This window comes from Perca flavescens, chromosome 3 (assembly GCF_004354835.1).
Source record: "Perca flavescens isolate YP-PL-M2 chromosome 3, PFLA_1.0, whole genome shotgun sequence".
Classification (NCBI taxonomy): Eukaryota; Metazoa; Chordata; class Actinopteri; order Perciformes; family Percidae; genus Perca; species Perca flavescens.
The window spans coordinates 906,875-929,010 of NC_041333.1; the positions used below are offsets into that span (position 1 = coordinate 906,875).

The 22,136-nt window shown below is 38.9% G+C and overlaps 3 protein-coding genes and 1 long non-coding RNA gene across 8 annotated transcripts; 3 read left to right on the forward strand and 1 right to left on the reverse strand.

Moving 5' to 3' along the window:
- Nucleotides 1-220: 220 nt before the first annotated feature.
- ca4b (carbonic anhydrase IV b) lies at nt 221-4,665 on the forward strand. Of its 2 annotated transcripts, XM_028573935.1 has the most exons (8): nt 221-525; nt 733-777; nt 869-1,033; nt 1,942-2,087; nt 2,207-2,299; nt 3,059-3,125; nt 3,298-3,461; nt 3,924-4,665. In XM_028573935.1, exons 1-8 carry the CDS (start codon nt 417-419, stop codon nt 4,107-4,109), a joined length of 975 nt encoding a protein of 324 aa, XP_028429736.1. In that variant the 5' UTR covers nt 221-416; the 3' UTR covers nt 4,110-4,665. The 2 variants fall into 2 exon arrangements, with proteins under 2 accessions (XP_028429736.1, XP_028429738.1); XM_028573937.1 differs by lacking the exon at nt 2,207-2,299.
- A 2,736-nt stretch (nt 4,666-7,401) lies between these two features.
- Nucleotides 7,402-10,048, forward strand: LOC114551559 (uncharacterized). The gene is made up of 3 exons (XR_003691924.1): nt 7,402-7,413; nt 8,793-8,859; nt 9,548-10,048. It is a non-coding gene; the product is annotated as an uncharacterized LOC114551559 (long non-coding RNA).
- On the reverse strand, nt 7,903-14,961 carry LOC114551529 (RIMS-binding protein 2). Of its 4 annotated transcripts, XM_028572580.1 has the most exons (8): nt 14,176-14,961; nt 13,092-13,188; nt 11,992-12,121; nt 11,106-11,287; nt 9,533-9,689; nt 9,131-9,252; nt 8,944-9,015; nt 7,903-8,848 (listed from the first exon to the last, which is right to left on the reverse strand). In XM_028572580.1, the coding sequence occupies exons 4-8, from the start codon at nt 11,166-11,168 to the stop codon at nt 8,783-8,785; spliced, it is 480 nt and encodes a 159-aa protein (XP_028428381.1). In that variant the 5' UTR covers nt 11,169-11,287; nt 11,992-12,121; nt 13,092-13,188; nt 14,176-14,961; the 3' UTR covers nt 7,903-8,782. The 4 variants fall into 4 exon arrangements, with proteins under 4 accessions (XP_028428381.1, XP_028428358.1, XP_028428364.1 ...); XM_028572557.1 differs by having other exon boundaries at nt 11,106-12,121; XM_028572563.1 differs by lacking the exon at nt 13,092-13,188 and having other exon boundaries at nt 11,106-12,121.
- On the forward strand, nt 14,248-21,137 carry ywhag2 (3-monooxygenase/tryptophan 5-monooxygenase activation protein, gamma polypeptide 2). The gene is made up of 2 exons (XM_028572547.1): nt 14,248-14,492; nt 17,890-21,137. Exons 1-2 carry the CDS (start codon nt 14,406-14,408, stop codon nt 18,544-18,546), a joined length of 744 nt encoding a protein of 247 aa, XP_028428348.1. The 5' UTR covers nt 14,248-14,405; the 3' UTR covers nt 18,547-21,137.
- Nucleotides 21,138-22,136: the final 999 nt, after the last annotated feature.

Sequence of the window (22,136 nt, forward strand, 5' to 3'; positions counted from 1 at the left end):
TCAATAATGGTCTTGTTAGGACAAGCAAACAAACAATTAGGCAAAGGTTTGTCAGGAGCAAGACTAACTGTGGTCGTCTTGACTATGAGCTGAAGCAGAGTGGAGAAATGACCGGCTATATGAAGCAGAGGTTGATTGTGGTAGATGAGAGGCAGCTGGAACCTTGACTCTTGCACACCAGACTCCACTCCTGCAGTTAGGACAGAGAGAGAGAGGAGAGAACAGACAAGCTACCAGGGCAGCGGGCCTAAGGGAATATGTCTATGTCTTCAGATACCGGTGTTTGCTTTGTATCAGTGGTCACGAGAATCAGGAGTCATAAAATGTAGGCATTAGGTGTGGGTGGGATTAATAGGTCTTATATACCAGTCTTATAACAAACTGGTTGAACTCTGTTTCTGCCATCATCTTCCAAAATGTTCAAGTCAAAGCAGGAAGACTCAGAAGGATACAGTACATTCAGAATGCTGCTTGTACCTGTTTTATTTTGGTTTGCATCTCTCACGAAGGTTGTCTCAGGGGCAGGTACGTTCACTAAGGATAAAAACTAATTCACTTATTTGACTTACAAAAATTTTGTCAGTGTAGACAGGATTTATTTTTGAATACGTTGCATGATATTCAACTTAGAGTGTTTTGGTCTTATTCATTACAAAGAACTTTCAAAGATTTGTTTCTCATAATTATTCCTCTTTTTTTCTTCTATTAAATGACTCAAACATGTTTTGGCAGATTGGTGCTACCAGTCTCAAGTTACATGCAATCACACATGCACAGGTAAACTTCAAGGCAAGCCATTAACAGTTTAAATAAAATAAGGAAATATGTAGTTGTGGAGTTACCTTTTTTCACCCTCCTGCCTTCACAGGTCCAGAAGAATGGGGAGTGGTTTCACAGAACTGCAGTGGCAGATCTCAGTCTCCAGTGAACATTGTTACAAGGAGAGTACTACCAGATGAACGGCTCACTCCTTTTCACTTCACTGGATATCAAGAGGCTTTTCACGGTCACCTCATAAACAATGGTCACACTGGTATGTCTTTTTGATAATTGCAGTTTAATATGAAAAATAAGATTTGGTAAAAAGACAATAAGTCAATGAGTGATATTAAATCAACTCGACTAAAGACAACTGGCTGTAAAATAGTCATAAGGCAATTACCTAAGTTGTAAAGCATTGAGATAATGATTTTATTTGGTATAAGAGGTAGCAAAATGGATAACAGTGAATGTAAAAAAGGTTCTGCAGTCACACTTCCTCTGGTACAGTAAAAAATTTGCAAAAGCCCAGAAGCCCAAAGAAGCTGCAAAACATTGATCATCTTTTATTGTGCACATATTATGCTTTTTGGCCTTTGTTTTCCTTTCTTTTATGGTGTTATATATCTTTATTGCATATTATTATAGGTTTACAAAGTGAAAAAGCCCAAAGTCCCCCCAAAGGGACTTACCATCTCCAACAGAAAACACTGTTCACCAACTGCTCCAAACAGCTCTATTGTAGTCGAGCCGTTACTTCAGAGACAAACGTGGTCACTTTGGAACACACGTTATAATGCTCACCTAGCTGCTAGCATGGCACTCCCTCATACTCTGCTTCTGACTGGCTAGTAGTCCTTACCTAGCTACTGCACTTGTGCGACTCCCAACAAAGATGGAACAGAAGTGAGATGCCTCACTCTGTAGCTAAAACAGAGAGCTCAACACACAGGGTGAAAAGAGGAGCTGCAGCAATGTGCAGTACAACAAAAATATGGTGTTTTTTGAAAATTAAACCATGTAAACCTATTCTGTTACAACCTCTTAATACAATTATGAACCTGAAAATGAGCACTTCAAATTTTGCACTGTAGCCAAATCCAAAAAGTCCCAATGTAATCATCACTGAGGGGTGTTATTTTGCCTGAATTTTGAAATTATGTCTTGAATATTTTTTTCTAGTTCAACTAGATTTACCCTCTAGTATAAGGATCGAAGGAGGAAATCTGGTTACACCTTACAAGGCAGTTCAACTTCACCTGCATTGGGGAAAAGATGGAGGGCCAGGATCCGAACACACCGTTGATGGAGAACGGTTTCCAATGGAGGTAAGAAATGTGGGGATTTATGTGTCTTATACTGCAACTATGTGATGAAGCCATCTTGTGTACTGTCTTCAAATAACTGACATATTTAATATTTATTTAATATTGTATGCCATCTACAGATGCATATTGTCCACATAAAAGAAGAACACAACAATTTATCCCAGGCCACAAAAGACCACACAGGCGTGGCGGTTCTTGGATTTTTATTTGAGGTGACTTTATTTGATTATTGTGCAATTAAAAAAATAAATAAAAATAAAAAGAAAATCGGGTAGAAAAGTTAGATGGAAATAGGTGCAATATTTGTTGTTCTGCAATAGAATCCTTATGAAAATGTAGTGAAAGTGGGCCATAGGTTCAGTAATTGCAAATATATATGGTTTGATCCCAAAGTTCATACAAAATCAAAATTTTTCAATTATAATTGATCATATGGCATCAGACTTTTGACACATTTTAAAGCTGTTCTAACTGGGACGGAGGAACAGGACTCAACACTTTTAACAGGAGTATATCATATCAATCAATTGTTGGATTGGTGGTAAATTTAATTTAAAAAGAGCTTCTGAAATCTTAGATGCAGCTTTGATGAATGAAGGTAATACTTACAATTAAATGTGTCTAGATATGCCATTAACAATGACCTTTGATTAAAAAAGACACATAAATGGCCCAAGAATTGCACCCTAAGGTATGTCAAAAAAATAGTTGAACACATTGTAAAACAGCATTCACTGGAATTTGCAGTCATCCATTAATAAGTAACTTTACAAAGGGCAGTTTTAATGCTGTAATAATAAAAAAAAAAAAAACTGAAATATTCTTTTGGAAAAGAATGAAACAATTAGTAGATCAAAAGCAACAGAAAACAATCAATATTTAACAAAGCTTCAGCATCAATCATCTAGAGCAAGTTGTCTCAACTTTTACAAAAATGTGACTTTTGTAACTTCAACATTTAATTCTTCCAGGAGTCCAAGTCTGCAAATAAGAAATTTGATCCCCTTATTAATGCTCTGAAAAACATCACACAACCCAGTAAGTCATATCTGCTTACAATACCATAATTGCATACATAATGTCATAAACATCTTTTGTAACACCTCAATCATACATTAATTAAAACAATAAGGCTGTCACCTTGAACATATTTGTTGTCTTATAACATATTTCATGTTAACTTCATTGTCTTGTTATTTTATAAAACAAGCCAACAGCACGACACTGATGGGTGTGTCCCTGGAAATGTTAATACCTCCTCCAAAAAATATGACCAAGTACTTCCGTTATGATGGCTCCCTCACTACACCTGGCTGTGATGAAGCTACGGTCTGGAGCCTGTTTGAAAACACAGTTCCTCTGAGCAGAAACCAGGTATTTATTTTCACAAAATTGTAAAAAAAAAAAGATTTGAATAACATTTTCTGCATTTCTACATGTTTTTTTTATCATATTCCCAGCTACAAAAAAGGAACACATTATGGGGGGCAAGTAGTGTTTTTTTTTTTCTGCTAAAGAGGACACCGATGAGAGCTGTGAAAGTAAATCAAATCAGTTGCTTCCTGGAAAAACCAAAACATTGAGCGGAAAATGATTAAAAAATTAAAGAGAGAAAAGAAAAACACGTCTTAGAGCTAAGGAGAAGGAATCGGTTAATAATGCTCTATGGGTGTATCACTATTCATGTTATAGTCGTATGATCCATTGTTAAAATTCATTAGAAAAGCTTTAAGTAAATCATTTGAGTAGCCTATACCTCTTTTACCACTTTTCCCACCCTGTGTGTTTACAGAATTTATTTACTTTTTAACGTGTCTGTTGTGATTTTTGTCACAGCTCGCTGCGTTCTCCCAGCTTCAGTTTTCCAATGGAAAGCAGATGGTGGAAACCTACAGACCAGTGCAGCCCTTGAATGCACGGCAGGTGTATTACTCCAGAGGCCATGGTGCTCTGGTTAGCACCGTGTTACTCATCATGTCAGTGCTGGTATCCAGTGCCCTGTCTCTGTCTCCCTCCGTTTGATTCCAACATTTATAAATACATACTGCTGTCTATATGTCCACTGATGATGACAAATATGAAATGTAATGTAATAGTGTGTGAATCTACTGTATGCAGTGTGTGCGGTTGTAAGGACAACCTAATACTTCAAAGCATGTGTCATAAGTAATTTCTCTTTGTTTTGTGTATCAAATGTAAGTTATTGTACATTTAGCATCTGGACACCTCATACTTTGTCTATTTTATTTCTGCAACAAACTGCACTGAAGTTGAAGCTACTGATAGTCAATCATTTTGTTTGCACAGTTACAGAACGTTTTAATGACTAATCGTACATGATGTTACTGCTGCCTGTTGTGATAGTTATCACAATACATTTGCTTGTGATACTGAAGTGTTTCCTTCCCGTCTGCAGACATTTGAACTCTGAACGTTCTTTTCTCACAGTGCAGCGTCTTACCGGCGAATCATCTAAATCATGTTCCGTGTTTAAAAGGTTTAGACTTTGGTCCACAATGTTTTATCTCTGCTGTTTTTAAAACCTGATGTAATAACTTTGATTGCTGCTGTGGAGAAAATAAAATTGGCATTTTTAGGATTTTTGCTGTAATGTTGTAATTAAAGTTGTACATGCTGTGTTTTCTTCCCATCTAGGTTACTGTAATGCACTTTACACTAGTTACAGTCAGAGCGTCACCTCCTCTAACATCCACTGTGTGGCAGCACCAAACAAGTCTGATAAGCAGTTTTGACTATGCTTGCATTCAATTTTGGGTAGCAGTTGCATCTTGTACACCGAATTAAAAAAGGGCATGAATATCATTTTATTTCAATGTTTAGGAGCCCTGGGGAAGTTTCATCTCTCATTTCGTGACTTACTAACAAACCCACAGCCATGAAGTAATTAGAAAGTTACGACATTTGACTGGACAGAAACAGGAATGGTGGCTTTTTGTTGTGTGTGCGTGTGTGCGTGTGCGTGTGTGTGTGTGTGTGTGTGTGTGTGTGTGTGTGTGTGTGTGAGCATATATGTTTGATAGATTCATCATAACTGTTTAAACTGATTTTAAGACTCTTAATATTTTTTGATTGCAATACTAAACAACTTTATCTCCAGCAACCGTTTCAGAGGAAAGTACTTTCACAGCTACCTTTGCACCATTACACAGCAGAAGAGGGCTGACTCCTTGAAATCAATTAGCAAAGGTAAAACATAATTCAATCAGTCCTAAGCAGTGTCCTAATACTGTACCTATTGGTGTCATTCGATGATGCGCTTGTTGTTGGCAACCTGACTATCTACACCACCGTAAGTACTCGAGATCACTTTGGATGTAATCCCGTGTTGCACAGGAATAGATGTCTGATGCAAGGACAGCCACTGGTGCAACAGTGCTGAGATAATCAGCAGGATGCACAGTCATGCTCGCCTGCTGCAGAGGCTCAGTCCTTGTTTTGTTGGACAACACACATATGGACACTTTATCACAAAGTAATACAACCTTTATATGTGTGTTGTATGACAGGACATGTGCTTTTAGTGTCTGATTCCTTGCAGCCGTTTTTTCAATTCCTCCATTTACAATCTTTCATCTGCTACATTACTTATTACTGTCTGCTTGTCTTCTTTCTCTTTTCTCACAAGGACATCTCTCGGTTTGTGCGTGCCACCCCTCCCCCACTTCCTCTTATTTCACTTGGTGTGACTCTGAGGTTTGGGTTGTCGTGACAACGGAAGACACAGGCCCGTCTATATTCTATTTGCGAAGTTTCTGTTGTTGCAAGCATATTGCACATTTGCTGCTGAGATAGGGAAGGGCCTTGCACCACCATCCCCCACCCACACCTTGTCAGAAACATGCAGGCGTGAATGAGTTCTCAGAAATATAAATGAGAAATGAATCTCTTCCTGTGATCTATACAGAAGATTTTGGACTTGCCAGGCTGTAAAAGATATTTGAGTGCTGAGGAGCACCATGCTCCTTTTGCAAACATAATCATTTAACATCTCTAAAATAAGCGTACCCAATCAATAAGTCTGCTAATAATTTTTTATCTTTCATCAATATGTTGCTATTTCAGTCAAAGTACATCCCTCAATGCTGCATCAGTAAAGGGTATTTTGTCCTTAAAGCATTACACAACCACATACATTATTACTGGGATCAATATATATCTGCTTTAGTGTCTGACTTCCTTTTTTTAAAGCAGGTGTCTTCTCATAACTGCATGTCCTTAATAGGGATGAGCTGCAGTGGTGCAGTCTGCCAGGGCCTCATGGGCGTAGGTTTGTAATTTGCGTGTGTGTTTACGTGTGTGTGCGTGTGTGTGTGTGCGCGAGTGCGTGTGTCTCTGTGTGTGTTTGGGTGCAGATGTGGAAAGTAACTAAGTACACTTCCCAAAATTGAAGTCAAATTCTGAGGTACTGTTACTTTGAATATTTTTTGATTGTGAAACCCTAACCCTAACCCATTGCTAAACAACAGTGGGCACAACTGGAGCCACATATGTAAAACTCTAACTACAGTCTGCACAGCAGCAGTTCATGTGGACCAAACTCTAGTTTGTTTTGTATTGCTTAAATACAGTTTTCAAAACTCTACACACTTACCCCATGACTTTAACCACAACGTGCACAACACTGTGGATCTACAGCACTTTACCTTTACTATAGTAAAACTGCGCAAGTAATGAAGTCACTTAAATTATACAAGCTGTAAAGATGAGAAGTTATGTTCTGTCTTGGTGTTTGATGCTAGTGTTTTTACTCTCAGTGTGTTCTGAGTGACAGTGTGTGTGTGTGTGTGTGTGTGTGTGTGTGTGTGTGTGTGTGTGTGTGTGTGTGTGTGTCTCAGTGTGTTCTGAGTGACAGTGTGTGTGTGTGTGTGTGTGTGTGTGTGTGTGTGTGTGTCAGTGTGTTCTGAGTGACAGTGTGTGTGTCTCAGTGTGTTCTGAGTGACAGTGTGTGTTACCTAGATGAGGATTGTGCATAGTGTTTGGCTGCACTAAGCCTGTTTTGAGACGTGTGTGAAGAGTTGTGTTTTGCACATGGGGCTTCAGTTGTGCTCGTTTAGCAATCGAAAAAAAACTGTAAAAAGGACATGGTCACATACCTAAGTACATGTTTCAAATACTATTCCCACCAGGGTGTGTGTGTGTGTGTGTGTGCGTGCGTGCGTGCGTGCGTGCGTGCGTGCGTGCGTGTGTGTGTGTGTGTGTGTGTGTGTGTGAGCTTTTCCTGTGTTAACCACGTGGCTCAGACAGGGTTAATAAAAAGATCACGTTCACTTCTGGGTTTTCTTTCTTCCGAGGAGTCCAAACAATGGTAAGGCCCTGACAGCAAGTGACTTTAATTATTTAATTTTGACCATTATTTGACTGCATTTGCTTTTATTTGTTGTATTTTTCCAATTAAAATGCACTGAAATATACATGAGTTACTACATTATGTCTCATTATTGTCCTATATCAGCAGACGTTTGAGCACGTTCCTGCCAAATGCTGTGTGTGCATAATATTTTCATGTTTCTCAGTTATAAAATGATGTTAGAGAATGGGCTTGTGTTTATTTAATGTGTGGAAACTTGCCTTTACCCGACCCGTCATGTCTTCATTGTTTGCGGTGGAACGACCAGAAGCTACTGATGTACAGTGTTGTCACCCATAAAGTAGAAAGCACTACTAAACTCTACTACACAGTGTAGTGTTTCCTACTTTATGGATGAGTATACTGTTGGCTGCAGAGAAATGTACAAGAAGAACCCAACAGACTCTGTGTAAAAGATTTTAAAACATGTAGGCCCCATCATGAACATTTGCTGAATTTCTGATTGATGTCATTTAATTTTGCATTATGTTAATTTGTAAGAAATTGAGAGGTGAATGTGATAACCTGCCGGAATAGAAAATTATTTCAATTAACTTAGTAAAATCAGTACGAACAGGTATAACTGCGATCTACAGTTACCAAAGAGCAGGTGAGCATTGTACAAATTCAAGAGACTTTATTTTCAGTTTCTGCTTTATACACTTGTTGCATTTATAACATGATGAATAATTCCCACTATACAAAGTTACTGTTGTGAATGCATTTTACATAAAAATTGCTACATAAGGCAAATATGGATATACTATTTTAATACACACTGGTCTGCAAAACAACGGAGAATAAAGGTGTATTATTAAGGCTAAAATAGTCTTTCCATTGTCATGGTATGATTGAAGTAATTCAATTTACATTTATAGATATATGGTATATCTAAGCTTTCATTTTTTAATTCATTGGCTCATGTTGGGCTTTGAAAGTGCATAGAGTAGAAGCAAAAGGAAAGTAGGCGGGCAAATATAAAGTGAATAAAGATCCTTTTTGATTTATGATTTGTATTTTCTTTACTTTTTTCACCAAATGATTTGTATTTTTTTTGCTTTTCAATAAATAAATTACCTGAAAATTGTATGACAAGAACTTGTTTCACTTTGTTGCATTCTGATCAATACTGACTGAGTACTTATAGAATGTTAATTAGTTGCTTCTTTGAATTGACTGAATCTAAAGTAGGTGCAGTGCAATAATATAATGTGAAAAATAAAAACAAACATTTTTGGACACATAAACTGTCCCAAAAACTGCAGATTTCTTACTGTCTCTGAGACTTGGCATTGGTAGCAAACATCTTATAGCGTGGTCTTTTCTTCTAATTCCAGGGTAGCGGCTGCAGGTAATTAGATGGAACCAAACCTCGTCGTCCGTGCAGATCCCCCTAAAATAGAGGTGAAAGTTAAACTTGTGTGCAATAGTCAGTGCAAGAACTATTCATTCTAATCATTGTATTGTAATTGTAGAGGTGACACTCACGTAGTAAAATCCATCTCGATCCATGTCACCTAGCACATAAATGATGTCTCCTGAACGAAAGCCAAGTTCAATCTTTGCGAGACAAAAAGAGTTTGGAAACATTACAAACCACTTTGTTGTATTTAAAACAACAGATAAGACAAAATGTGTATAAAGTGGTTAGAAACACAATGTGGTTCATGCTTACCTCACTGTCCATGTTGGGTGAACTTTCCCACGGATCGTAGTCAAATATAGCCACCATTCGTCGAACGACCAAATCATCAGGGATACTGGCTACGTCGCTCAGATCTGGCGTTGAAGACATGCCTGTGGGCCCGAACACACAAACACTCCTTTGAAATCACACAACTTCAACAAATGAAATTGCATGTGTCAATATGACACACTCACATTCACTCACATTTTTGTGATATAAACTCAAGATTTCTGTATTACTTTAACTTATTCTTATTTATTGTAGCATGCTGTTTAACATTAGTAGCTTTCTACAGTTACAGACATTCAACAGCCCCTACGTTATGTTATATTGCCCCTGCATTGGTGTTCTGTTATAGCACAGTGTCCTGCAGAAACAGAGGGTTGATACCTGTGTGGTCCACAGGGAGGAATCCCTGCTGCATGAGGCGTTGCTTCAGGTACTCATCCTCCACTGGGACTTCAGCCACCATGTTACTTGGCACATAACCAGAGAGACCACCGGACTCACCATAATAGAAGCCATCATAGTCTTTGTCTCCAAACACCTAATAAATGCAGAGGTTTATCTCTTTATTATGGGAGGTTTAGAATAAATAAATGTATATTTGCATGGTGCAGCAGTGAATTCAGTAAAATTGACATCAATCGGTTGGAAACGGTGACAGGAAATAAAGAAAAAAGCTGATATCTTTGTACACAATCAGCTGGCTTGAATGTAGCACAAACAGGAAACACCATCATGTTTCAACCATCATTTCAAAGAAGCTTTTCAACTGATGAAGTGAGGAAATACAACTCTAATATATGAGATACACATGCCAGCACACTTAAAGAGCACCATGAAAGAAGTATAGACCATTTTACCTGCTTTACTTTGTATATTAAAGTGACTATATGTAACGTTTTAATGTTTCTGAAACTCATTTTTCATAGAATGGTCTTAAATGACCTGTAACAGCAAATGAGACTAACAGTGAAAAGAACGTCATTCTTATATAATTTTTAGTAAGGCATCTGCCCAGGTTCGATTTTTCCCGCAGAGTCACAGTCGCAGGTAGACGGAGCTACAGTAACACATTCTGACGGGTCACAGATTTCTTTGTTACACCAGAAAAGCCTGTGTTAGCGTATCCAGACAGGTAAAAGGTAGCAGGAGATTTCTTTATATTAGCCTAACTGTATTGTAATGTTATGTTAGAAGTTATCTGCTGTAGTTATGGCTGATACTGGGGCAGGACCATCACAGGAAAGAAGGAAATTTAACTAGCTAAAAGCTAAAAGGGAAAGTGAAAGACAACGGGCGATAACAGATGGAGACAATTACGGAATTGTAAATGATTCAAAACCCACCCCGAATTACCTCAGGTATATAATATGTCTATTTCATTCATAAAAGAACTTTAGAATGTGTGATGTGGTTTTATGTCAGTAACAGATAGTCTTATGATAATTATGTCCTCCTTCCATTTAGCACCAACCTTTTATTCCTTTTACTCTGTGTTTGTGTTGGCCTACTATTTTCTTTTCCCTTGTGCTTCTGTAACGTTACTTGTGTAAAGCGTCCGTGGGTTTCATGAAATGCGTTATATTAATCTAAGTTCTTATTACATTGGTTGCTACAACAATCTCTCAATGCTTTGGCTCGTGACAAAGTGACAGTGATACCTGGTTTAGTTCACCAGACATCCAGGCTAAGTATGCAACACTTGAAATGCAACATCTGTAAGTTATTCTCTTATTGTAAATGAATTATTTTCTGTCTGAGCAAAACATTCATCGCAACTGTATGACCTCCCCGTAAGGCTAACTCTGTAATATAAAGTGGGTAATACAGCACTGTAAAGAAATGATCTTTATGACAGCAAGTTGTGGTAAAAACACTAGCACTTTAGTCCAAAGGGGTTGCTGAAAGTTACATATAGCCACTGTAAGTTGCAAAAAGTAAAAAAAAAATTGTTTACCTTGATTATCTGGCCTGGCACAAAAGGCAGCTCCTCTGCAGCCATCTCATAGTTGGGGGACATTGCAGCAGGGTTGTATGGGTAAAGTGCCACAAAGAGTCGGATGGTGGGTATGGACACCTGGCTCGCAGCCTGAAGCTCCCATTCTGCGATTTCTTCGGCAGTAGCAATCCTCACTCCATCTTGGAATATCAAAACATCCAACTCCAGTCGAACTGTCTCCATTTACAGCTGTGTGAGCGCTCAACTGTTTACTGGACAGACAGATTTCCGCTGTAGACAACAGACCTCTCCTTACCCTTATCCTGATTTGAGGTAACTAAGCTAAGCAGAAAGAACAGTAATCCTCTTTGGAGCAAGTGGAGTGATTCATTAGTTCAGCACTGCCTGTTGCAACGTAATGGGGCTAATGGTTTGGAAAGGAAATCAGATAATACCATGAAGTTCTTTTAGGTTTTGGCAACTGAGAGATCTCGTCATGTCTGTTAAATATTACTGAAGGGTATATAATAAATACATTTCTGAAAAAAAAGCTGTTATGGAAATAGAGGTTTTGCAAACATGCACTGAAATAACATTGTGTTTTTTTTCCCAGAATTAGAATATAAATGCAGAGAAAAAAGTTACAAGCCCTTATTTTCTCAAAAATGGCAGTAAATAAATTGATCATCTTAGAAAACAATTAGGTCGAAGCATAACTGTGAGGATACATTAAAATTAGACTTTTTTTGCATTGACTCTGGTGTTATTGCCCTGACATCTTCACAGTGGTCAACAAACTCATTTTGACTGTGATGTGAAACCACACGATACAAGACATAATAAATAATCCTTCTATAGTTGAAGCCATATCAGTACCATATTCATATTATTTGAAACATCAAACCATGGTTAAGTGTGAAGAGGCAGTGTTATCCTCCTCCTCCTCCTCCTCCTCCTACTTGACCCACTTTACACGTCACTGAAAGTCAGCAGGACCTCTCTTGACCTGCAGGTCAGCAGGTGATAATCTCTTCCTGCAGAGAAAAATAAGGTTCAGGGGGTGGATACGGATGACAGCAGTGCATGCTGGGGTTTTTTGTGACCATGTTTTTGGTTTAGATACCTAAAAGAAATCCAGGTTGTGGTTTCATTCATTCATTCATATTTTAACTGAATCACACCTATCCCTCAGCCTTCACATTTTTATTGAATTTGTTTTTTAGCTACATGTTTTATATTTGTAGAAAAGCTCTTAACAGGGCACTTATTAATTTCCACATACAGACTCATGTTGTAAAAAATACATTTGCCAGCATGGACATTTTATAAAATGTGGGATGACCATTTGCTCTTACTTGCGTTTAGTTTAGTTTAGTTTAGTTTAGTTTTAGTTTGTTAATTAGTTTTTTTTTGTATGTCAATTTTCATTAGAGAACTTTCATTAGTCACATTCTTTTTAATTATATTTTTTTCTATATATTCATATTTATATATTCATTTATTAATGTATTTAGTACCTGCATTGATCTGTTTTTAGTTTTATCTGATATGATGTGGGTGACGAACTGCTGCATACAATTGTCCTTACATAAAGCTGCGACTGGTTGTACAGGGTCAGTGTGTCTTTAGAAAGGGCTGACCTGAGAACAGTTTTATTCTTGCAGGTTTTATAAGACAGTCCTGTGGTCTTAGAAGCTTTTTCACAACAATAACAACAACATATTTTACTTTCAAACGCCTCACTGCAGAACATGGCTCACCCTCAGATACCTTCATCCCCACGTTTGGCCAGAAGAGGGAGCTGTGAACAGCTGTTTCTCCATCTGCTTTAAGTAGCTCATATTGCTAGTATGGTGAAGACTCCATACATAAACCAGGGTGAAATGATTTATACGTACTGTAACACATTAAAGCGAGTGAAATTAAATTTTGATATAAAACTGCTGCCTCTGATAAGCATAAATCTGCTCTCAGTAAAAAATAGCTGCACAAATCCAACCTCACCAGCAGAGTTGGCCCTTTGCATCGCTCACTGGTTGGCCTTGAGGACAGGAAGTGCTGTGATCTCAGATTATCGTTCAGGGACGCCCTGTGAGCCATACTGCAAACAAAATGATGTCATAATTAAGTGTGTGATGGCCTGTGAGGGCCTGCGGTCTTGTTACAAGCACATAAGGTTAAAACTTAGTCGCTAACTCCCTGTGGGTGTAATTTCCAATGGGGACATGACTTTTATTGTTTCAGGTAGACCTTTTATACTTAAATATCTTTGAACATTGTCCTCTTATTGTCCAGCTGCCACAGTCCTGACAAGAGAAATTTGTTGAAGTGAACATAATGACTCATTTAGGACTTAAAACGGAAAGTTTTAGACTTTTTTGGACTTCCGAGACAGTCTTAGAGGTCCACTTTGCAAAACATCCATGTCATGGGTCCAGAGAATCTGATTAGGGAAGTGATATGTAATTTATTGTACAATATACACCAAACACATTTCTGTTTTAAATGGGAGAAGTGACACCTGTGTGTTTTTGGAACATTAAAGCATGTAAACAGGTTCTAGTAGGAACCCAAATATACATATGGACCTGAAAATGAGCATGATATGGGACCTTTCAAATTCAGATTTCACTGTGCTCAGTCATGTGTCACTTTATTTTACAATTATTTTGCTGGTATAGCTTAATATGATCTGATGCATGATGATTAGTCCAGATTAGAGTCCACCTAATGGGTATTTAGGCTTGTAAAACAATGACTTTGTGCCACCACTGTATATAACTCCCTTATCGCCTTGAAATGGGCCCAGCAACTAACAAAAGTGTTGTCAGAACCTGCCCTGAAGCCTAATTAGCAGGTTGGGATTAAAAGGGGACCTGCTGTCCCGCCAGAAGCCCCCACCGAGAGATGCTGTGTCACACCCAGACCCCCCATAATCAATCCGTTTGTACAGGCCTCTGGCTCCAGCATGCAGTCACAGAGGACTCCATTTCCCACAAGGCCTTTAGCCCAGCTGCTCCCATCCATCCATCCCTATACGTCTCTTGTTCCCATGCACGAGTGTTACATCATTGGCACAGACACCCACCTTTCTGAGTGATGACGCAGCCGTGGGAGAGCGTGTGAGGAGGGGTGAGGGAGGGAGGGAGAGAGGAAAAGGGTGTCCCGTCTGCACGGAGCACAGACAGACAGCAGGGAACAGCTGCAGCATTAGGTTCGCGTAGGATTTCACTGCATTGCGATTTAAAATATCTATAATTTCATCCCCAAAAACTCAAGTAGAGCAGCTCGATTTAGCAACCACATATCATTTAAAAAATGGTTGATCGCGAGCAGCTGGTGCAGAAAGCCAGGCTGGCTGAACAGGCTGAGAGATATGATGATATGGCAGCTGCTATGAAATCGGTAAGTCCACTCAAAAAAAGAAAAGATAATAACTATGACTTGTATGAATAATGTTTTGCTCTCTGTGCGTAAAGGCGCGTCCCACAATCTCGACTTTGTTGGCTGTGAATGTGGAGGTTGCACTGTTGCCTTGGTATTACCCCGTTACAACGAAAAAAAAAGATTTAATATCTTCATTGTCTTGTCGTCAACTCATCGACAGCTGACTGGGATTTCTGAGTCCAGCCCAAATCGTCTGCTCCTTGGGCGGTGCCTTTCTATCGACTGTGCCGTTCAATGAAGCGATATTACAATGAAATGCACCCAGGCCTGAGTTTGATCTCTCGGCTTATGGCTGGTATCATATAATGGCTCTGCTCTGTTGCATTGGCTGCCCCCCCCGACACTTTTTTTACCACCCCAACTCCCCTTCCCTCTATTATAGCTAATTTATAAAAGCTTATTCTGCTGGGAGCCATGTGAGGTTGCTCGGAAAAAGCCTATCAACTGCTGCTCCCCCCCACCCTCCTCCTCCTCTCCTCCTCCTCTGCCTCCTCCTCCTTCTCCTCCTCCTCATCTTCCTCATCTTCCTCCTCTCTTTGTCACGTTAATTAAAATAATATGCATTATCAAAATCTGCCATTTTTTTATACTTGTATCTAAGGCTTAGTCGCTTTTTCATAGCATGATTGCATTATAAAAATGTTCCAAAAAAGACCCCTTGAACTGCTCTTTCCTCTCAACAAACGTAGGAGGCAGCAGCAACGCTCTAGAATATTCTTTGTCATATTGCAGTGAGTCAATATGATCAGATTTGATCGTGGGCTTTGTTTATTTTACTCTGTTGTTTTATTCCTTATACAGTACATGTGCATGTGCTGTTTCTGCACATTCCTCCTGAGCATCAATTTGAAGTCATTTTGGGTTAATGACCCTGATGAAGTGTCATTTTTTGATACTGAAGAAGAGGATGAGCTGCTTCACAGGATCTTTTTTCAGCTCCTATTGGCCAGTGTTGAGAACAGAGGCTTTTGTCTGCTTTTCCTTTTTTTTCCTCCAAATAAATAAAAATAAAATAAATAAATACATTTTAGGAACTGAATTCACCAGTGAGTTTTAATAAAAAAATGCTGTGTCACACCAGCTCATACTGGAACCATTAGCATCCTGAGAGTCTTAGCCAGGAGCCTGCATGAGCTCACATACAGATTCAAATAGTCATATGTGCTTTAAAGGAAGAAGATTGTGTCTGATGTTCCTCAGTAGAGATGGAGTGAGCCCCTGTGGATTGTTTGTCATTGGGGGTTTCTGGTTGAAGGAGGTGGTGTGTGTGTGTGTGTGTGTGTGTGTGTGTGTGTGTGTGTGTGTGTGTGTGTGTGTGTGTGTGTGTGTGTGTGTGTGCAGGGAGGGATTCCTTTCCCTTTAAACAATCTGCCATGTCAGTGCGGTCCAAACTAGGACGTTTTGCAGGGGTGTGCTCTCACATTGTTTAATCAAAAGGGAATCCCTTGCCATTTCAACCATAAATGACAAAACCATGGAAAATACATATGGTTTAACAGCCTTTAATGCTGCTTTCCAGACTGAATTTCTATTGACATGTTAGGGCTGCAACTAACGATTATTTTCTTGTTCAATCAAGAATGTCAGGAAAATGCCCTATCGCCAACAGTCCAAAACCCAAAGATATTTAGTTTACTATCAGAAAATATTCACATTTGTTGAGCTTAAATTAGTAAATCTTTGCCTAAAAAATTTTCAAAAAATAGTTGCTGATAAAAAAAAATGTTTCTTAGTCTAATTGTTTCAGCCCTAGAAATACATGCCGGGCTTTATACAGTATCTTTAAATGAGGATCTTGGTATTATGCTTAATATCAGTGAAACCCTTGAAATTACATCTTTGTGTCAGTCAGATGCATAAGCTAATATAGCTTACAGCTATATATATCAGTACAACTGTAATCCAATTGACACAGCAGTTAGCCTTCTGAACATCAGCACTTTATATTTATAGTGATGACCTATTTGTTTCATTTGAGTCATTTGATTAATAGAAATCATTTGACAGTAAATTTCATGTTTGTCGCTTGCATGCATACAGTACGTCTACAGTTAGCCCCTCCATCTTTATAGCTTGAGCCGTGCTCTCCATCCACTCAGTGTGACGTCGGCAATCGTGCGCCATCTTTGTGCTCCTCTGCCTCGGCAGAAAATGTCAAAACTGAGAAATGAGAAATGTTAGCATGTCAAGATGAGCTTTTCCAATAAAAAAGCAGTGTATAAGGTTTTGTGAAGCCAATATATATATATATATATATATATATATATATATATATATATATATATATATATATATATACATATATATTTCAGTCCCTGTGCAGTTATTGATCTGGCAAAAGCCAACCCAATACAAGGTTGCCTTTCTTATCAAATAACCATGCGTAATGTTGCCTTTTTATAGCAACATAGTCTCTTTTGCCAACCACCCAACTACCAAACTGATTCGTCCGAGTCTAAATTTGACAGTGGAACTCAGAGTGAGTAGTCCGACGTGGTGTTAGAGACAGGTAAAAGGTCAGTTTGAGCCAGAGAGAAGGTCAGTGGGACACGTGAACCGCCTGTGCAGTGATGGTTTTCACTTACAGTGCAGCTGCCCCGGAGGGCTCGTGGGAACATTTTAGACATCTATCAGCCCCCCACCCCCTCCCCCAAAACCGCACTGCCGGCGACTATCTTGAAAATTGTTTCTCATTAACCAGTCCACGTGGCAGCTGGAGACCGCACATGTCAAGTGAAATATTGTTCAACTTCTGTGCTGTGAGCTGTACTGTTAGTCCAGCGTCTTTTTTTTTTTTACGTAAAAAGAGTGTTTTTTAATAATTAGGCCTGTGGTCGGTTTCTTGATCACTTGATTTATTGTTTGCTTTGTAAAACTTAAGAAAAAGTTAAGAAAAAGGTAACTTCCTTAGTTTTTTTATATTAAAAGTATGTTTTCTTGGGTTTTTATGCCATTATTACAGACAGTAGTAGAGAGATGAGAGAAAACGAGGACAAGAGAGATGCAACAAAGGTCCCAGTCAGGCTTAATCAGGGGATGTGGCAGTCCATGGTTGGCGCATTAATCCTCAAACCACAGGGGCGCACCCCAACATGGGTTTTTTCTGACCAACAAACCAAAACTAAAAAATATTCAATTTACAATGATATAAAACAAAACAAAAAAGCAGAACCATAACATGATTGGCATTTTGCTAAAAAAAAACTGTTGCTAACTCTAGTAATACTGCTAGATTTTCTTGGATTATATGTTCTCAATATTCCTTTTTGTATAATGCTCATGCAATCTGGTGCTGTTAATCCAGACTTCTGCTCTGAAGCTGGTGATGAAATGGTCCACTGTCTCCTTCTTCCAGGTAACAGAGCTGAACGAGGCCCTGTCCAACGAGGAGAGGAACCTCCTGTCCGTGGCCTACAAGAACGTGGTCGGGGCCCGCCGCTCCTCCTGGAGGGTGATCTCCAGCATTGAGCAGAAGACCTCGGCCGACGGCAATGAGAAGAAGATCGAGATGGTGCGGGCCTACAGGGAGAAGATTGAGAAGGAGCTGGAGGCAGTGTGCCAGGATGTGCTCAACCTTCTGGACAACTTCTTGATCAAGAACTGCAGCGAGACACAGCACGAGAGCAAGGTGTTCTACCTGAAGATGAAGGGCGACTACTACCGCTACCTGGCCGAGGTGGCCACGGGGGAGAAGAGGGCCACCGTGGTGGAGTCGTCGGAGAAGGCCTACAACGAGGCCCATGAGATCAGCAAGGAGCATATGCAGCCCACCCACCCCATCCGCCTGGGCTTAGCTCTCAACTACTCTGTGTTTTACTACGAGATCCAGAACGCCCCGGAGCAGGCCTGCCATCTGGCCAAGACCGCCTTCGACGACGCCATCGCCGAGCTGGACACCCTCAACGAGGACTCCTACAAAGACTCCACTCTCATCATGCAGCTGCTCCGAGACAACTTGACACTGTGGACAAGTGACCAGCAGGATGACGAGGGAGGGGAGGGCAACAATTAAAGAGTAACCCCACTTTGAAAAAAAAATATATGAAGGGCCGGTGGACTTTGGCAGCCGCTTTTGCCGATGATACTACCGCAGCAGCAGTTCTTTATTTTTCCATGTCTTAAAAGAAAAGAATCAAAAGAGAGGTGAGAGTGGAGGTTAAATCTTAGTTTAAATATATATAGAAATATATATACAGTTGAAAGGGGCCTCCGTCTTCTTGGTTTTCTCTTTGACATTTGCCAAAAACCACTGATATGTCAGTCAATCAGCCTGAAGTGGTTGTTGTTGGATTGAAATGGCAGCCTCACACTGGCATAGGAACTGATCTTGTTCTATCAAGATAATCTGCTTAGTTAGGTTTTTGCGTGATAGAGATGCATTTGAGTCACTTAAGAGAGAAAATTGTTGTATGGGAATGCCTCACAAAACTAGTTTGCATTGGTTCCAGTAGTAAGTCTGTATATGAGAAAGGGCCCTGAAAGCCATTAATGTTAAACTCACACAAACAACAAGAACGAGTTTTAAACCGATTAATTCCCCCCAAAATTTGAAAGGATAAATTAGATGGGAGCGAAAAATGAGGACTTGATGTTAAAAATTGATTCCCCTACTTTAAGTGCAGATTAGTCTGTTATGTCACTGCACTGGAACCATAGATTCTTTTGGAGGTGAAGATTATTAAAGGCAGAGACTTAACAATATAAAACAAACAAAAAAATTACACAAAAAAATAGAAATAAAAGCAGCTTCAGAGTTTGTGGTTTACTTCTGTGTTTGTTTTATTAAATGCACTTGCCTACTATACTGTTTCTTCAGTGTAAGATGATGACAACAATAGTATCGATTATTCAATATTGTGCATGCTGGTGATGTATTTATATACAGTAGCTTGACTTTATTAACTTATACTGTGGGTGTTAAGTATTCATATGATTGAGAAAAACAGGCTTTGTCTGATGTTGATTTCTAATTTATTTTGTTTTGTTATGGTTTTTTGATTTGCTATACCAAAATGGTGATCGTAAAAATTGATCTGTAATGGGCGTTGCTATAGTGACATGCAATATGTGTATTTAGTTTGTTACTGAAAGTAAAAAAGGAAGATAAAAAAATCACCAGTGATCACTTAATCTTACCAACTGGTGTTTGTCACATTGAATTATGATATATTTTGTTCTTTGAACAGTATTGAAGTACTTTTTTCATTTGTCATGCTATCCAGTTTAAATAATAATGGTGAAGTTTTCAGGCTCAATGTTTCTGTTATGAATTCACAAACACGGACCATATTTTATTTCTGACAGTATACCTTTTTTGTTTGTATGTTTTTATACCTTTTAGCTGTTCCTGAGTGACAAAATATCTTGAATGTGAGTCATTATGTAGCAGTTGCACAAGAACCGAAATAATAGCTATGATAATAAAAAAGAATATGACTAAATTATACATGCACCATTTCCATGGTGGTCTAGTGTATTGTTGTATCATCACTCATAAGACAATTGTGTTTTTAAGAAAAAACATTTAATGGGGGAAAGAAATGTTTTAACACTTTGTGTTGTGCTCAACTACAGTATGTGCTTCCTTTTTGCCTGTATCATTATTTAATATGCCTCATGTGCAAGTTAACCTTTACAGGAAAAAAGTATTTATCTGCCAGTATTTTAAGTTCCTGCAAGCATGTGTGCAAGTTGAATATTTTCCTCACAATATGTGTCAGACGGTACTGCTCTCTGTACAGCACATATATATAAATATTTAACACCAATGCACAAGTAGAGTCACAGGGAAAGCATAATTCAATAGAATTGGGTATTTATTAGCAAATATGATAATTAGACACTAAGAAGCTGCTTAAGAGCACAGAAAGCTGCTGAATGGATTTTTTCTTTATAATGCTGCTACTTCTAGATAATTACATTACTATATATTCATACAGATGGCAGTTTGTTGGGACTTTATTTTTCCTAATAGATGGCAGTTTATTTTTTATCTCAGATGTGATGGCTTACAGTAAGAAACCAAAAGCCTTAAGGTCAGTCACACAACCTTGTTTATCATGTATGCCAATTATGTCATTATCATGAGTCAGCCTCCATGAGCTCACACAGTATGTCACAGCTGCTTTGATTTATTTTTAACGTAGTATAAAGTTGATGGTCTTGAAGGCTCACCAGGCAAATAGCATGACATCCTTATGCCAATCTGCAACACTGCTCACACAGCTTATGAGTATTAGAATGGAGTTGAAAGTTTTGTGTGTTAAAAAAAAAACGGAAACTGAAACTTTCCCTCACTTTTTTGTTTGAATATTTTTTTTAAACCACATCAGGAGACTTTCACCCATTGCCAAGAATACCTGAATTTTCTTCCTTTTTCATTAATTTGTATTTTCTTTTCTGTGGTTTTTCTTTTTAAGTTTTTATTATTTTGGATGTTGATCCTTGTTTCTGCTGTGACGGGGGGAATTAATTCAATTAGATTAAAGAAGAGCTGACCTGCTGGAAATTAGCAAAAGGGGGGCGGTAGGGATGCACACCGTATGCTCTGAGGAAGTTTTGGTTTCCATCTGTTGCCCATTAAAAGTTATTTGTTTATCGGTATTATTCTTTATTTTCATTTCTCTCTGTAACATAGCCATTTACAGTCACAAACACCACAGCTCATTTTCTTTTCATTCTGTAACTTCAGATTTTCAACATGAGTTTTTAAAGCCTAAACACTGATACAGGAGGTTAATATGACCTCATATAACCCCTTGTGGGTCACCCAGCAAGTGTGTGTGTGTGTGTGTGTGTGTGTGTGTGTGTGTGTGTGTTGTTTTGTGTTTGCGTACTGTATATGCTTGCACCATTGCATGTGTTGAGTGTCTGTGGGTAAACGTATGAGACGGAGTCTGTATTAGCTGCAGTGCAGAGGCACCGCCAGCTCACACAACAACTACAGTATGTCTTAAATGAGGCTCTTTTTAAGGTCCTCTTGCTAATCATTAACTAAATTAGGGCATAGATCAAAGAATATTGCTTCATAAGACAGCAGGTTTTATGATCGCAGCAGAGGAGCAGCCGCTGTAATTAAAATAAATTCCTGTATCTCATGATGGACAATGGAAAGAAAATCTGCTTCTCTTAGGCATTTAGATTTGCATCAAGTTGTGTTTTCTTTTTCTTTTCTTTTTTTTACAACTAAACGTCAAGTTTATCTGAGTAATTATACATATCTGTGTGTTTCAATGTGGGAGTCACACTAATTGATAAGCTGAAGTGGCAAGCTGCTGGATGGCCCGCCCTCAGACTGCAGCCTCTTGCTGCAGCTTGCTGCACTGAACCTTTCATGAGATGAAATTCTGTTCTGTGAAAGGTTCTCCTCACCAGCCAATCACTGACAGGCTCACTCTCAGCAGCCACCAATCCTCATCCTGTTGCTAGGGCTATAATAAGTATCCCACTATTAGCCCGGCTCCTTGCTGCACTGCTCAGACACCTATTGCATCCCGTAAAAAAAAAAAAAAAAAAAAAAAACTCCAAACACACAGCAGGCATTAGGATTCAGCACTTAGTGGTCCCCTAATACTGTATCTGAAGTCTCTTTATATAGACCTT

Bases quoted from the DNA above. Each gene is read 5' to 3' on its own strand.
- ca4b (XM_028573935.1), top strand. From the start codon at position 417: ATGTTCAAGTCAAAGCAGGAAGACTCAGAAGGATACAGTACATTCAGA. The intron at 778-868 runs GTAAACTTCAAG...CTGCCTTCACAG, and splicing joins ATGCAATCACACATGCACAG to GTCCAGAAGAATGGGGAGTG. The intron at 2,088-2,206 runs GTAAGAAATGTG...TGCCATCTACAG, and splicing joins GAGAACGGTTTCCAATGGAG to ATGCATATTGTCCACATAAA.
- LOC114551529 (XM_028572563.1), bottom strand. From the start codon at position 11,330: ATGGAGACAGTTCGACTGGAGTTGGATGTTTTGATATTCCAAGATGGA. The intron at 9,253-9,532 runs GTATCAACCCTC...TCGGGCCCACAG, and splicing joins CCTCCCTGTGGACCACACAG to GCATGTCTTCAACGCCAGAT. The intron at 8,849-8,943 runs GTGAGTGTCACC...CCTCTATTTTAG, and splicing joins ATCGAGATGGATTTTACTAC to GGGGATCTGCACGGACGACG.
- ywhag2 (XM_028572547.1), top strand. From the start codon at position 14,406: ATGGTTGATCGCGAGCAGCTGGTGCAGAAAGCCAGGCTGGCTGAACAG. The intron at 14,493-17,889 runs GTAAGTCCACTC...TCCTTCTTCCAG, and splicing joins TGGCAGCTGCTATGAAATCG to GTAACAGAGCTGAACGAGGC.